The sequence below is a fragment of the Dendrobates tinctorius genome, unplaced genomic scaffold (genome assembly GCF_039654945.1).
Source record: "Dendrobates tinctorius isolate UK_male_01 unplaced genomic scaffold, ASM3965494v1 ptg000314l, whole genome shotgun sequence".
NCBI classification, from domain to species: Eukaryota; Metazoa; Chordata; class Amphibia; order Anura; family Dendrobatidae; genus Dendrobates; species Dendrobates tinctorius.
Window position 1 is genome coordinate 111594 of NW_027361981.1, and position 15829 is coordinate 127422.

Genomic DNA, 15829 nt, shown 5'->3' on the forward strand with positions numbered 1-15829 from the left:
ATATGTTATGACCTTTGTGAGAGCTGCTGCAGCCTAAGGACATATGCTGGCCATACATATACATATTTTCCCTACACACCCCGGTATTGAAAAGTGACTACACATTAATCATGTGTCGTCATCATGCCTGGTGGACCTTAGTTTGCGCTCCAGCTCTCTGGGGTCTGGACAGAATCCAAAAAAATAACGAAGGTGGAGTTAAAAAAAAAAAAAAAAAAAGCACTATCTACGCTTTTCCCACCTTCTGGTCCTCGGGCGTCATATACCCCCCTTCCCAGCCATGGCCGGCTGCCATTGTTGAATTCACAGGGAGCAAATTGAAAAAAAAATCTGTATTTTGGAGAATGGTGATTTTTGCAAAATTTGATAATTCAATTTGCTCATCTCTAGGCATTTACCCCAAAAAAGTTCTGTGGGATAAGAGACATCTTGCAGATCGCTTGGGATTTGATTGCTGGGACCATCTGCAATCTAAAGTTTGACGTTTTAGAAACCCAAGAACGGGGCTGTGCAGTCATTTAAAAACCCAGAAGTATTAGAATGTATTTGGATGAGTAAAAATAAAATTAAAAAAAAAAAAGTTTAATCACAAGAACCGTATTTGCGTTTCTAACAACATTTCCGTGAACCACAAAAGAAGAAATCAATCCACCATTAAGCAGAAAAACCCACAACAGTACAAACAACTGGTTTATTATAAATATTGTAATTTAGATAGTTGACAATCCTCATTGGAAAGTATATACGGGACCGATTACAATATGTCTAAAAAAATACAAAAGTTTAATTTGATGAAAGGTCAAAATACATAAAGATCTGCAAAGAAAAGAAAGACAATTAAACTTATGCAATAACAAAAACTTAACAGCATTTCAAAACAAAACTACAGTATAAACTGAATGAAATAAGCGAAAACTACATATCCTCAGCTTTATTTTCAAGGGGTACTCTTGTCTAAGCAAGTTATCACCTATCCACAGCTGTAGGTCATGCAATGCTCCGTTCCAAGTTCCCCTGCATGAGGTGAGGTTGACCAATCAGTATGCATGGGTAAAAAGAACACACCCTCCTCTTCTCAGTGATCTTTGTGCAGAGATGCAGCAGAGCTGAGTTATGTATAATTACAAATACTTCCATGTCTCATCTTACAGCTGTCAGCTCTCACCCTTACCCCCAATGACTGCCGTGAGGTAAAATCTGGAAGTGTTTGTAATGACACATAACTCAGTTCTGCTGTACACAGTAGCTGCAGAGATCAGTGAGGAGAGCAGGGCATGTTTTCGCCCCTGCATGGCGCTGCCTGCTTATGGTTGGTCAACCACATATAGCATAAGAAGTACATGCCCCCAGAGAAGAGTCTCTGGTTACACCAAGTTTAACTTAGCAATTGTAACCTAAACTTTACAAGCTAATATCTGTACAAGAGTAGAGAAATTAAAAAATAAAAATCTCTCGCTTCAGTGGGGGACCCAGGAAACCATGGATGTATGCTGCTACCACAAGGCAGAAAAAAGTGACTCCTCCCCAGCAGGCTACACCCACCGACTGGCTGAGAGCTAACCAGTTTTTTTTGCTTGTGACTTCATAATCTCCAGAGTTGAACTCTAAAGAGGACAGTCTTTTTTTTTTTTTTTTGGCCAAACTCAATGTTCTACTTTTCTCCGCAGCTTTACTCCCAGGGTTGACCTTACGGAATGGCCCAGGAGAGCCTGTAATCGCCCCATGGATACTCTCAGATTGCCCAGGCCTGCTTTCCCATGGTCGCCTTCTTCCTCCAGAATTCTCAGCCTCTTAGTTTGTGTCATGGCTCCACGGTCCTTTCTCTTTCCTTGCGTTTGTACAGTCGGACACAGACTCCGGTCTGTCTTCATACTCTTTAAAAGGGTCAGACACCCTTTTATATCCCCTTGCAAAAGAAGAACTTGGCCCTTGGCAGTTTTTCTTCCTTCCTAAGGTGATTACTCTTACTCTTCGAGAAGAATTTGGCCTTTGGTCCCACGAGGACGAAGGGGTTCTAGGCCTGGTTCCATCCTTCCTTTCTAAGGTGATTTACTCACTTTCCTTCTATAGGTACTACCATCCTCTTGAGTGCCCTCTGCTCAACCGCCATCTTATGAGAGCTACATCTCTATATTTCCAGGACAGGATTCCTCAGATGTTCAGACTCTCTTTTTATGATTTCTGAAGGTGATCTTCCCACTTCATAGACCTCTATTTCTCGGTCCACCTATTTTTCTTATCCTTAGGAGCACACCGAGTGAAACAAAGACCAATCCCGCTTAGGATTATGGCTCTCTCCACGACAGTGGGGGCTTCATAGCCTCTTCCCCTTGGACCTGCTAGACTGCTTCCCGGCCTTCATTCCACACTTCTTGTAGTCCTACACGGTTTTCTCCTATGCTTCAGCGAACACTAACCTGGGCAGAAAGGTTCTGCATGCTGCAGTGGACGAGACTTACATTTTGGCATAGCTGTGTTTTGCCACACAAGGGACTGCTTTTGGACGTCCCATGGTTTCCTGTGTTTCCCAATGAAGCGATAGAGAAATGAAGATTTTTTGGTACTCACTGTAAAATCTGTTTCTTGGAGCCTTCATTGGGAGACACAGCACCCGCCCTTGTTTGCGCCATTGTTGATTCAACTTGGGGTAATCTCCTTTCCTACTGCTTTCTCACAAACTGGTTAGCTCTGCCAGTCCTTGAGTATAGCCTCAATGGATAGGTGACATCTTAGCTGACAGAGATGAGTAAAAAGATTTGCACTACCCTAGCCTGACTTCCATTTCGGAACACAACACTCCCGGCGCCTCTCGCTATTAAAAGGCCCTTGTGATATTATGTCATCACTGGTGCTATAGTAGTCACAAGAATTGCAGCAGAATCCTGCATTTGAGGGCCGCTGGAGGAAGTTCGTGTCAGCAGAACCAGAACAGTGCGGAGTACCAAACTGGAAGCCGAACCAAAGTAGTGAAAATCTTTTTGCTCATCTGTATCAACTAATGATCAATCACATCTTTAGTTTCTCTTTCCTTGATCTGAACCCTAGAGCTTCCAAACCAAGGAAATCTCACAACAAGAGCACATTATCCCCTCACTGTACACAATTTTACAATATAACCCAATCATTACGGTAAATAGTTTTGCACTACTTAGAACGTTAATGGTTCTAAGTAAGCAATGCATTACCAATAAATTGCAAACAATGAAGGAAGCGTGCCTATTTACCCAAGTACAGTGTTACTGCTCCTCCTGCTCCTGCTTGAGATATGTAGAACAGTCCTGAACGTTCTTCAACTGAGCAGAAGTCACCTTCTCAGAACACATGGGGCAGATGCTTTCCGACTCCAGCAGTCTGGGTAAATAAACTACAGTTATGCAATACTCTACACTGTCACAATCAGCATTATACTCGGACATAAACACTTGTGTAGGTACAGTGGGTACAGAAAGTATTCAGACCCCTTTACATTTTTCACTCTTTGTTTCATTGCAGCCATTTGGTAAATTCAAAAAAAGTTCATTTTTTTCTCATTAATGGACACTCTGCACCCCATATTGACTGAAAAGAAAACAAATGTAGAAATTTTTTCAAACTTATTAAAAAAGAAAAACCGAAATATCACATGGTCATAAGTATTCAGACCCTTTGCTCACTCATATTTAAGTCACATGCTGTCCATTTCCTTGTGATCCTCCTTGAGATGGTTCTACTCCTTCATTGGAGTCCAGCTGTGTTTAATTAAACTAATAGGACTTGATTTGTAAAGGCACACACCTGTCTCTATAAAACATCACAGCTCACAGTGCATGTCTAACCTCATGATTCTCATTTGGTCTAAGGACCTGGCCAAGGAGCTCAGAGACAGAATTGTGGCAAGGCACAGATCTGGCCAAGGTTACAAAAGAATTTCTGCAGTACTCAAGGTTTCTAAGAGTAAAGTGGCCTCCATAGTCCTTAAATGGAAGAAGTTTGGGACCACCATCTTCCTAGACCTGGCCGTCAAGCCAAACTGGTCTAATCTTGGGAGAAGAGCCTTGGTGAGAGAGGTAAAGAAGAGCCCCAAGATCACTGTGGCTGAGCTCCACATATGCAGTAGGGAGATGGGAGAAAGTTCCACAAAGTCAACTATCACTGCAGACCTCCAGCAGTCGGGCTTTTATGGCAGAGTGGCAAGACGGAAGCCTCTCCTCAGTGCCAGACATATGAAAGCCTGCATAGAGTTTGCTAAAAAAACACAGGAAGGACTCCCAGACTATGAGAAATAAGATTCTCTGGTCTGATGAGTCAAAGATAGAAATTTTTGGTGATAATTCTAAGCAGTATGTGTGGAGAAAACCAGGCACTGCTCATCATCTGCCCAATACAATCCCGACAGTGAAACATGGTGGTGGCAGCATCATGCTATGGGGGTGTTTTTCAGCTGCAGGGACAGGAAGACTGGTTGCAATTGAAGGAAACATGAATGTGGCCAAATACAGAGATATCCTGGATGAAAACTTCTTCCAGAGTGTTCTGGACCTCAGACTTGGCCGAAGGTTCACCTTCCAACAAGACATTGACCCTAAGCACACAGCTAAAACAACAAAAGAGTGGCTTCAGAACAACTCTGTGACCATTTTTGAATGACCCAGCCAGAGCCCTGACCTAAACCCAATTGAGCATCTCTGAAGAGACCTGAAAATGGCTGTCCACCAACGTTCACCATTCAACCTGATGGAACTGGAGAGGATCTGCAAGGAAGAATGGCAGAGGAAACCTATATATAGGTGTGAAAAACTTGTTGCATTATTCCCAAGAAGTCTCATGGCTGTACTAGCGCAAAAGGGGGCTTCTACTCAATACTAAGCAAAGGGTCTGAATACATATGACCATGTGATATTTCAGTTTTTCTTTAATAAATTTGCAAAAATGTCTACATTTCTGTTTTTTTCAGTCAAGATGGAGTGCAGAGTATACATTAATGAGAAAAAAAATGAACTTTTTTGAATTTACCAAATGGCTGCAATGAAACAAAGTGAAAAATTTAAAGGAGTATGAATACTTTCCGTACCAACTGTAAGTCGCTTGCTCACTCTAAGATCAGCACATTTCTTTTTTGCCCCATTGATAATAAACGTATGCATTGCACAGCCATGTATGTATGTTTTGGGAACTCCGTGCTTCCCTGAGCCCCCCGAAACAGCGCAATGTGCAGCGCTGCGCCAGGGGTCGCCTTCCCTGCAGGTCCCTGGATCCAAAATGGCAGCAGGGACCTTCAGGGGCCTGCAGGGAGGCGGCTTCCTCATGCCTGCAAAGCGCCGGCATGAGGAAGCCTGTGCAGCGCCTGTGACAGATCGCTGATCTGTCACAGCGATCTGTGATGTCCCTCATGGGACAATGTAATAAAGTAAAAAAAAAAAGTGTAAAAATAATTTAAGAAAAAAAAAAATCGCTAAATAAATAAAAAAAATATATATATATTCCCTAATAAATTCATTTTTTGAAAATAAAAAAAAAACCCAAATATGTGGACCTTTATTGTTATCGCCGCGTCCGTAACGACCCACCCTATAAAACTGTCCCACTAGTTAACCCCTTAATTGAACCCCTTAAAAAATAAAAATAAAAAAAGAAGCAAAAAATAATGATTTATCATCATACCGCCGAACAAAAAGTGCAATAACGCGCGATCAAAAAGACGGATATAAATAAACATGGTACCGCTGAAAACGTCATCTTGTCCTGCAAAAAACGAGCCACCATACAGCATCATCAGCGAAAAAATTAAAAAGCTATAGCTCGCAGAATAAAGCGATGCAAAAATAATTATTTTTTTATATAAAATTATTTTCATTGCATAAAAGCTCCAATACATAAAAAAAGACATAAATGAGGTATCGCTGTAACCGTACTGACCCGAAGAATAAAACCGCTTTATCAATTTTACCGCACGCGGAACGGTGTAAACGCACCCCCCAAAAGAAATTCATGAAACGCTGGTTTTTGTTCATTCTGCGTCCCAAAAAACAGGATTTTTTGGGTTGCTTACCGTAAAATCTGTTTCTCGGAGCCTTCATTGGGGGACACAGAGACCATGGGTGTATGCTGCTGCCACTAGGAGGCTGACACTATGCACAAAAAAAGGTTAGCTCCTCCTCCGCAGTGTACACCCCACCGACCGGCAGGAAGTTCCTCAGTTAGTGAGAAAGCAGTAGGAGAAGTAACAGAATAGATTGAAAACAGAACAAACAACTCAACTGTAACAAACCGACAAACATAAGAACAGGAGTTGTAGAACATGGGAGGGTGCTGTGTCCCCCAATGAAGGCTCCGAGAAACAGATTTTACGGTAAGCAACCCAAAAAATCCTGTTTTCTCGTTCGCCTTATTGGGGGACACAGAGACCATGGGACGTCCCAAAGCAGTCCCTGGGGTGGGAAACAAACTTCCATCAGGCCAGTGGACTCGCCACCGCAGCCTGCAGAATCCTTCTACCTAGGCTGGCGTCCGCCGAAGCGTAGGTGTGGACCCTGTAGAATTTCACAAAGGTGTGAACCGATGACCACATTGCAGCCTTGCAAAGCTGCAGCGCGGAAGCTCTGTGGCGCACCGCCCAGGAGGCACCCACCGCCCGGGTAGAGTGCGCTCTGATCCCTGGAGGGGCCACTTGATGCTTGACCCGGTATGCCTCCAAAATTGCCGATCTGATCCAGCGCGCAATAGTGGCCTTTGAGGCTGGGTGATGAACAGAGAGCCTGACTTCCGCAAGGAAGTCGTCCGGGCTAGATAGACTCTCAATGCCCTGACTAGGTCCAGCTTGTTCAAAGACTGCTCCCGAGGGTGAGCTGGGCTCGGGTAGAAGGATGGCAGAACAATGTCCTCATTGAGGTGAAACGAAGATACCACCTTCGGAAGAAAAGAGGGCGAAGGCCGCAGAACTACCTTGTCCTGATGAAGGACCAAAAAAGGAGAGCGGCAAGAAAGTACCGCTAATTCCGACACGCGCCGGATGGAGGTAATGGCCACCAGAAAGGCCACTTTCCAAGAAAGGAGGGAAAGGGAAACGTCCCTGAGAGGTTCAAAAGGAGGACCCTGCAGAACCTGAAAAACCAAATTAAGATCCCAAGGATCCACGGGAGCTCGGTACGGAGGAACCGTGTGAGCCACACCCTGGAGGAAGGTTTTGACCTGGGGCCGGGAGGCCAGCGTTTTCTGAAATAAAATGGACAGTGCCGAAACTTGACCCTTCAAGGAACTGAGAGCAAGCCCCGCATCCAGCCCTGCCTGAAGAAACGCCAGAATAGAAGGGAGCGAAAAAACCAAGGGCGCGATGTCATTGGCCTCACACCAGGAGAAATAGGCTTTTCCAAGTACGGTAATAGATCTTCGAAGAAGAATGCTTTCTGGCGCGGATCACGGTATGAATTACCCGATCAGAGAATCCTGCCCGTCTCAAAACCTCGGTCTCAACAGCCACGCCGTTAAATTGAGCGACCGAGAATTGGGGTGGCAAATCGGGCCTTGAGACAGCAAATCTGCCCGTCGGGAAGCTTCCAGGGGGCGTCCGCGAGAAGGTTGACAATGTCTGCGAATCAAGACCTTCTGGGCCAATTCGGGGCGATGAGGATGACTGGAATCCCCTCTGCTTTGATTTTCTTCAACAACTTGGGAAGAAGAGGCAGAGGAGGGAACAGGTAGGGGAGCACGAACTGTGACCAAGGGACGGCCAGAGCGTCGGCGCCCACTGCCAGAGGGTCCCGAGACCTGGACACGAATTGTGGGACTTTCCTGTTGAGGCGAGATGCTATGAGGTCTACATCCGGGGTTCCCCACCGACGGCAGAGCAGATGAAACACCTCCGGATGTAGGGACCATTCCCCTGCCGCGAGACCCTCGCGGCTGAGGAAATCGGCGGCCCAGTTGTCCACGCCGGGAATGTGAACCGCGGAAATCGTTGGAACAAAGGTCTCTGCCCATTGAAGAATTCTGGACACTTCCGCCAGGGCTGAGACACTCCGTGTCCCCCCTTGGCGGTTGATATACGCCACCGCTGTGGCATTGTCTGTCTGAATCCTGACAGGCAGGCCCTTGAGGCGCCTTTCCCAGTGGACGAGAGCTAGATGGATCGCCCATATCTCTAGGACATTGATCTGCAGAGCTGGTTCCTGAGTCGACCATCGACCCTGAACAGTGTGATTGCGGAACACTGCACCCCAGCCGATGAGGCTGGCGTCCGTAGTGACAATCTGCCAGTGAACGGGAAGAAAAGACCGCCCCAAGAGAATGAGGGGAGACGTCAACCACCAGTTGAGAGACCGCCTGATCCGGCAGGATAGGCGAACCGGACGATCCAGAGACAGAGCCGACCTGTTCCACCTGGACAAAATGGCCTGCTGGAGTGGCCTGGCGTGAAATTGGGCAAAGGGAACTGCCTCTATCGCCGCCACCATCTTCCCCAGGACCCTCATGGCTGTCCTGAGGGATGGAAATCGTGTGATCTGTAATGATCGCACGCCCTGCTGCAGGGAAAGAATCTTGTCTTGTGGGAGAAATACCCTTGATCGACGAGTGTCGAACAGAAGGCCCAGAAACACAAGGCGTTGAGTAGGGACCAGACAGGACTTTTCCCGGTTGACGATCCACCCAAAACTGGACAGGGTGTCTAGAACGATCGCCACACTTAGGCGGGCCTGTTGAAAGGAGGGGGCCTTGATCAGGATATCGTCGAGGTACGGAAAAAGAACGAGACCTCGGATCCTCAACAAGGCCATCAACGCCGCCATAATCTTTGTGAAGACTCTGGGAGCGGTGGCAAGCCCGAAAGGAAGCGCGACGAACTGGTAATGTTCGTGAAGAATCGCAAACCGCAGGAACTTCTGATGTCCGGGAAATATGGGCACATGTAGATAGGCATCTTGGATGTCTATGGAACCCATGAATTCCTGCTCCTCCATGGAAGCAATTACCGAGCGAACTGACTCCATCCGGAAGTGGCGAAGGCGAACTCTCTTGTTGAGTAACTTGAGAACCAAGATGGGTCGAACTGTCCCGTCCTTTTTCGGCACCACAAACAGGTCTGAATAAAACCCTGTGAAGCGTTCCGATTCGGGAACGGGCACAATCACCCCGGAACTGAGAAGAGAGGCGATGGCCGAACCGAACCCCGGGACCAAGGCCAGATCCCTCTGCGGACGGGATTGTAAGAACCGATCCCGTGGAAGAGAAATGAACTCTATTTTGTATCCTGTTGATACAACCTCTCTGACCCAAGCGTCCTCTACTGAGGCGAGCCAGACGTCGCTGAAGAAGAGAAGTCGACCTCCCAATTGGAAGGGACCCACGGGAGACCGATGGTAGTCATGCGGACGTAGACCGTCCAGATCTAGATCTGGACGGTCTTCCCTGAGAAGAGTGGGACCGCCAGGACGGAGTGGGCATGAAGGAAACCTTCTTTCTTTCCTGACGTGCCTGTGGCCTTTGCTGGTTGGAAGGGTTTTCCGCCATATTGAAACGGCGGAAAGTCCGAAAGGGACGAAACTGACGCCTTGGAGGAGGTCTGCGAGGCTTGGAGGGGAGAAGAGAACTCGTACCTCCGGTAGCGTCCTTAATAATCTGATCCAATTGTGATCCGAAGAGACGCACTCCCTGAAAAGGCAGATTGGTCAGAGACTTTTTAGAGGACAAGTCCGCCTGCCAGGCCTTGAGCCAAATTGTACGTCGGATTGCCACGATGTTACTTGACGCCTGAACTGCGCAAAATGCGGCATCCAAGGAGGCAGAAAGCAGATAATCCCCCGCATGGGAAATCTGATTGGCGAGATCGGCCAAATGCTCTGGTCGTGCCTTATCCAGAATGCCCTGCCGAAGGTCATCTGCCCAAGTGGATATGGCCTTTGCTGCCCAAGAAGAAACAAAGACTGGACATACCGCTGCTGATGCCGCTTCGAAGGCAGATTTTGCTAGAGATTCTATGATCCTATCATTAGAATCTTTTAGCGACGCCACACCTGACAGCGGAAGGACCGTATTATTAGAAAGTCTGGACACGGGAGGGTCCACCGAGGGAGAAGCGGCCCAGTTGTCCGTGAGCTCTTTAGCAAACGGGTACAGCACGCCGAGACGCTTTCCTCTTTGAAAGCGTCTGGTCGGATCTTCTCTCTCCTTTGTAAAAATCTTTTCAAACTCAGAATGGAAGGGAAACACCCTGGATGGTGTTTCCGCCCGTCTGGACGAAACCTCCTGAACTGAGGATTTCGCAGGGGCGTCAGCGATGTCAAAGGTATGGTGAATCGCGGCAATGAGGTTTTGCACCGTAACCTTCATGTTCGCATCCTGGTCCGAATCCAGCTCTAAGACCCCTTCCGATTCCGAAAGCGCTTCGCCTGACTCGGGGGAGGAGGCCCGAGAGGGAGACTGCTGGGGACTATGGGGTGAGGTAGGACGAGGGGAGGACTCCGCCTGGAGGTCCTGCCTGGGCCTCTTGCGACTGCCGCTGGCTGGCTCAGATGGGACGTCCTGAGAAGTGCTGGGTCCCGCCAAAGCTCCCAAGGGCAACTTGTCCAGAACGGCTACTAGGGACTGAGACACCTTGATGAGGTCTGCCACTGACTGTGATTGAGAGGAGGCCCAATCCGGCATGGGGGGGCTCACTCGCCCCTGGGGCTATGGATGGCTCCTGAGCGGCGTCGGTTGGGGGACAGAAGGCAGAGAAGGGTGTCAGTCTGCAGGTGCAGAGCTACTCACGGTCCTGTGTCCCCAAGGGCGACGCTCTCTGATCTGGCTGCAGGATGAGGCCAGGCCAATCCGGCTGAAAAAAGGCCCAGCGACCGAAATCCGGCAGGGAATGAGGTCCGGCTGGCAGGCTGAGAAGATGGCGACCACCAGGGAAAGGGCGCGCTGCCAGAGGGAGAAGAAGGGCGGAGCTCGCCGCAGAGATCCCCTTAGCACCGCCCGCTGTCCAATAGCAGGCTGGTGTGAGGCAAGGGGGCTGGGAAGGCCTGGGACGGGCGGGAGAGAAGCCCGCTTAGAAGAAAGGGGCAGGGGGCGTGGCCGCGACGCAGCGGTAGGCCCGAGATGAAGCCGGGGCCTAAATCAATAGCGCCGGCCGCCTGTCAGCAGGGGGTCGGCGCGGAAGACGCGCCGCAACACCGGGCCGCAACCCCGGGCCGCGTCCCTGCTTCCCACAGCCCGACCCCTGTATATCCCTGCCGGGATGAAGAAAAAACGGGGGGGGGCGCAGAACAAGGCCCGAAAGAACAGGGGCCTTCATGGATGCGGCGACCGTGGAGAGAAGCGGGCGTGCAGGCCCTACCGTGGTCCCCTGGCGACCGCCTTAGGATGAAAACGCCGGGGGACCGCTAGACCGCATACTCACCCAGGCCGGGGGCCACAATAAAGGTACCTGAGAATCCCACGCTGTCTGTCGTCTTTATGGAATCCACGCCTCGTCCAACCGTCAGGCTCTGGTAGGCGAGATGGTGGGAGGCGGGGGGCAAGGACCGTCCGTATAGCTGGCACGCACCTGTGCGAGGCTCCTGGTCCTGCCGCGGAGAGCTATGAGGATACGGGGTGGCAGTACACGCCGTACTCATAGTCTCTTTGTGGGAGTACGGATGTGACTGTTCACTCCGTATCCCTCCGAAACCTGTAAAGGAACGACGCACGACGAGGTAGATATGGGTCTAATAAAAGACCCGTGTCCACCTCCTACTGACACTAAGCTAAACTGAGGAACTTCCTGCCGGTCGGTGGGGTGTACACTGCGGAGGAGGAGCTAACCTTTTTTTGTGCATAGTGTCAGCCTCCTAGTAGCAGCAGCATACACCCATGGTCTCTGTGTCCCCCAATAAGGCGAACGAGAAAATCGGAATAAAAAGCGATCAAAAAATGTCACGTGCCCAAAAATGGTACCAATAAAAACGTCAACTCGTCCCGCAAAAATTCAGACCTCACATGACTCGGTGGGTCAAAATATAGAAAAATTATAGCTCTCAAAATGTGGTGATGCAAAAACTATTTTTACAATAAAAAGCCGTCTTTTAGCGTGTGACAGCTGCCAAACATAGAAACCGCCATAAATAGTAAATCAAACCCCCCGTTATCACCCCCTTAGTTAGGGAAAAATAATACAATTTATAAAGTGTATTTATTTCCATTTTCCAATTAGGGTTAGGGCTAGGGGTGTGTTGGGGTTAGGGTTGGAGATAGAATTAGGGGGTTTCCACTGTTTTGGCACATCGGAGGCTTTCCAAACGCGACATGGCGTCCGATCTCAATTCCAGCCAAACAAGTAAAATGGCGCTGCTTCCCTTCCAAGCTCTGCCATGCGCCCAAATAATGGTTTACCCCCACATATGGGGTATCAGCGTACTCAGGACAAATTGCACAATAACTTTTGGGGTCCTGTTACTCTAGGGAAAATAAAAATTTGGGGTGAAAAGATCATTTTTGTGGAAAAAATATGATTTTTTTAATTTTACGGCTGTACTTTATAACCTTATGTGAAGCCCTTGTGGGTTCAAAGTGCTCACCACATATCTAGATAAGTTCCTTGGGTTGTCTAGTTTCCAAAATGGGGTCACTTGTGCGGGGGTTTCCACTGTTTAGGCACATCAGGGGCTCTCCAAACGTGACATGGCGTCCGATCTGAATTCCAGCCAATTTTGCAGTGAAAAAGTCAAACGGCGCTCCTTCCCTTCTGAGCTCTGCCATGCGCCCAAACAGTGGTTCCCCCCCCCCACATATCAGGTATCAGCGTACTCAGGACAAATTGCACAATAACTTTTGCAGTCCAATTTCTCCTGTTACCCTTGGTAAAATAAAAAAATTGAATCTGAAGTAATTTTTTTTGTGAAAAAAAGTTAAATGTTCATTTTTTTTTTAAACATTCAAAAAATTCCTGTGAAGCACCTGAAGGGTTAATGAACTTCTTGAATGTGGTTTTGAGCACCTTGAGGGGTGCAGTTTTTAGAATGGTGTCACTTTTGGGTATTTTCTATCATATAGACCCCTCAAAGTGACTTCAAATGTGATGTGGTCCGTAAAAATAAAATGGTGTTGTAAAAATGAGAAATCGCTGGTCAACTTTTAACCCTTATAACTTCCTAACAAAAAAAAATGTTGATTCCCAAATTGTGCTGATGTAAAGTAAACATGTGGGAAATGTTACCTATTAAGTTTTTTTGTGTGCCGTATCTCTGTGATTTAAGGGCATAAAAATTCAAAGTTGGAAAATTGCAAAATTTTCGCCAAATTTACGTTTTTTTTCACAAATAAACGCAAGTTATATGAATGAAATTTTACCACTAACATGAAGTACAATATGTCACGAGAAAAAAATGTCAGAATCACCGAGATACATGAAAGCGTTCCAGAGTTATTACCTCATAAAGGGACAGTGGTCAGAAATTTAAAAATTGGCCCGGTCATGAACGTGCAAACCACCCTTGGGAGTAAAGGGATTAAATAAAGGGGTTTTCTGAGATCCATGTAAAATCTAGATATCTCCAAAACACCAATAATATTCATAAGTAGTTCATCTTTGCTCATTGATATAGTCAGAAAATCATTTTATGCAAACACAGCCCTCACCTTAGTTTGCTTACACCCTGCCACTTCTGTCCCCTTTAGAATTTACCCCATCCTGCAGTACATCGCTCCTCTCAGCCCCTCTGTATATAGCCCCTTCCTGCAGTACATCGCTCCTCTCAGCCCCTCTGTATATAGCCCCATCCTGCAGTACATTGCTCCTCTTAGCCACCATCATATAGCTCCATCCTGCAGTACATCGATCATCTCATGCCTCCATACATACAGCCACATTCCTGCAGTATATCACTGATCTCAGCCTTCTCTATATACAGCCCCATCCTGCAGTATATCGTTCCTCTCATGCCCACTATATACAACCTGCTCATGCAGTATAGCGCTCCTGCCATGCCCCACTAAATACAGCTGTCTCCCCCTGTAGTATATCACTTCTCTCATGCCCACTTCCTATAGACAACATCCTCCTGCAGTACATCGCTCCTCTCTGCTCACAATCTAACGTTCCCCAATAACTCATTATCAATCGCAGCAACAAGACCTGATGCAGAGCGAAGAGACGGTGGGGATAGCTCATGCATGATCCAACCTCTTCTGCACCGCTGAGTGTGCAAGAGATGAATCGGAGATCACGCATGTACGATCCTAAAACTTAAGCACTGCCCATATACTAAAATCAGCAGTGATGTTCTGTATAGTGAACAGTGCAGACTGAAAACCATGTGGGCTGTATATGGAACGTCACCAGAGTGTGTCACTGGCCCCATTAGTGAGGTCACTGGCCACATGAGCATCGTGTATAACATTAGACAGGGCCAGAATTTTTAATATAAGTATATTTCAAGCATGTCTACATTGCTGAGATAAAAGCTATAGGAGAAATAAAAACCATCTTGGGCAAATTAGCTTCCTAAAGACCAAAAAAAAAACAACTTGACACAATTCGGTAATTTGTAAAGAATTCCCACTGTCACCTCTCGGCTTAAGGCCCCGTCACACATAGCGACTTACCAACGATCCCGACAACGATATGAACTTGTCAGGATCGCTGGTGTGTCACTACATGATCGCTGGTGAGCTGCCAAACAGACAGCTTCACCAGAGATCAGCACCAGTGACGACGAGCGCGGGCGTCGCTGTGTACCTTAGATACCAGCGCGCTGGTGCAGGGAGCTGGTAACCAAGGTAAACAGCGGGTTTATAAGTGCCGCGCGGCGCTTAGAAACCCGCTGTTTACTTCGGTTACCAGCTCCCTGCATCAGCGCGCTGGTAACCAAGGTAAACAGCGGGTTTATAAGTGCCGCGCGGCGCTTAGAAACCCACTGTTTACCTTAGTTACCAGCTCGCTGATCGCTGGTCTCCCGCCTGCCACACGCAGCGATGCGTGCTGGCTGGCGGGAGACCAACGATCAAAAAAATGTCCAGGGCTTTCCACAACGATCAGCGATACCCGGCAGGGGGGCCGTCGCTGATAGGTGTCACACACAGCGATCTCACAAAAGTTGTGACTCAGCAGCGATGTCGCTAGCGAGATCGCTGTGTGTGATGGGGGCTTTACCTTCTGTACTCTGACTGCAGAGCTGGGAATTCACAATGTGGGCAGATGCACCAGTCCTCTTTAACCATGTGCCGACCCTGTCAGGATATAAAAAACAAAACAGATACTATATGCAGATTCAGTGGCACTAATTTACTATGTCTTATGTTTTAGCACATGGTTTATATATCGGAGCTTGTTCTTTACTGATTGCTCCAACAGATATAGGGGGACACAGGTAGTGGAGTAACATAGGTTCTATTATAAAATTAAAAAGCTTCAGATGAAATTTCATTGTTCATAAGTGGCTAATTTCTGAGTCCCTTTAACCCGTTAAGCCATTTTCCGTTTTCTCATTTTTCCCTCCTTCTTCCAAGAGCCATAACTTTTTTATATTTCCATCGATATGGCCACATGAGGGCTTGTTTTATGTGTGACGAGTTGTACTTTTGAATGAAACCATTGATTTTACTATACAGTGTACTAGAAAAGGGGAAAAAAAATCCAAGTGAAGTGAAATTGTAAAAAATGGACGGGATTAATGACGCAATTGGCCAACTCCTGTTAAGCCCCGTTGTTTGAGATTGACGGCAGTGTTTTACTGGTTAACAGCCGCAGGTGGAGTTCTGAGCCACCCTTGGCTGTTAAATTAAACCAGCCATCAAGTGCCTTTATCAGTCATACAACCAGTGTCTGCTATATGTTGCTCATGGATTGGGCAGCATGAATCAGCTGTCAGGTTCTCTTTAAGAGAAAGTCCTACATAAA

The 15829-nt window shown here is 47.4% G+C and overlaps 1 protein-coding gene across 2 annotated transcripts in view; it reads right to left on the reverse strand.

The window, feature by feature from the left end:
• Positions 1-672: 672 nt before the first annotated feature.
• Positions 673-15829, reverse strand: part of WDR19 (WD repeat domain 19) — a 107658-nt gene continuing 92501 nt past the window's right edge. For both annotated transcript variants that reach the window (XM_073561079.1, XM_073561080.1), the window contains exons 35-37: positions 15083-15159; positions 3225-3351; positions 673-816 (exon numbers count right to left, since the gene is read on the reverse strand). In XM_073561079.1, the coding sequence (XP_073417180.1) occupies positions 3237-3351; positions 15083-15159 (192 nt within the window). In that variant the 3' untranslated portion in view covers positions 673-816; positions 3225-3236. The remainder of the gene's footprint in view (positions 817-3224; positions 3352-15082; positions 15160-15829) is intronic.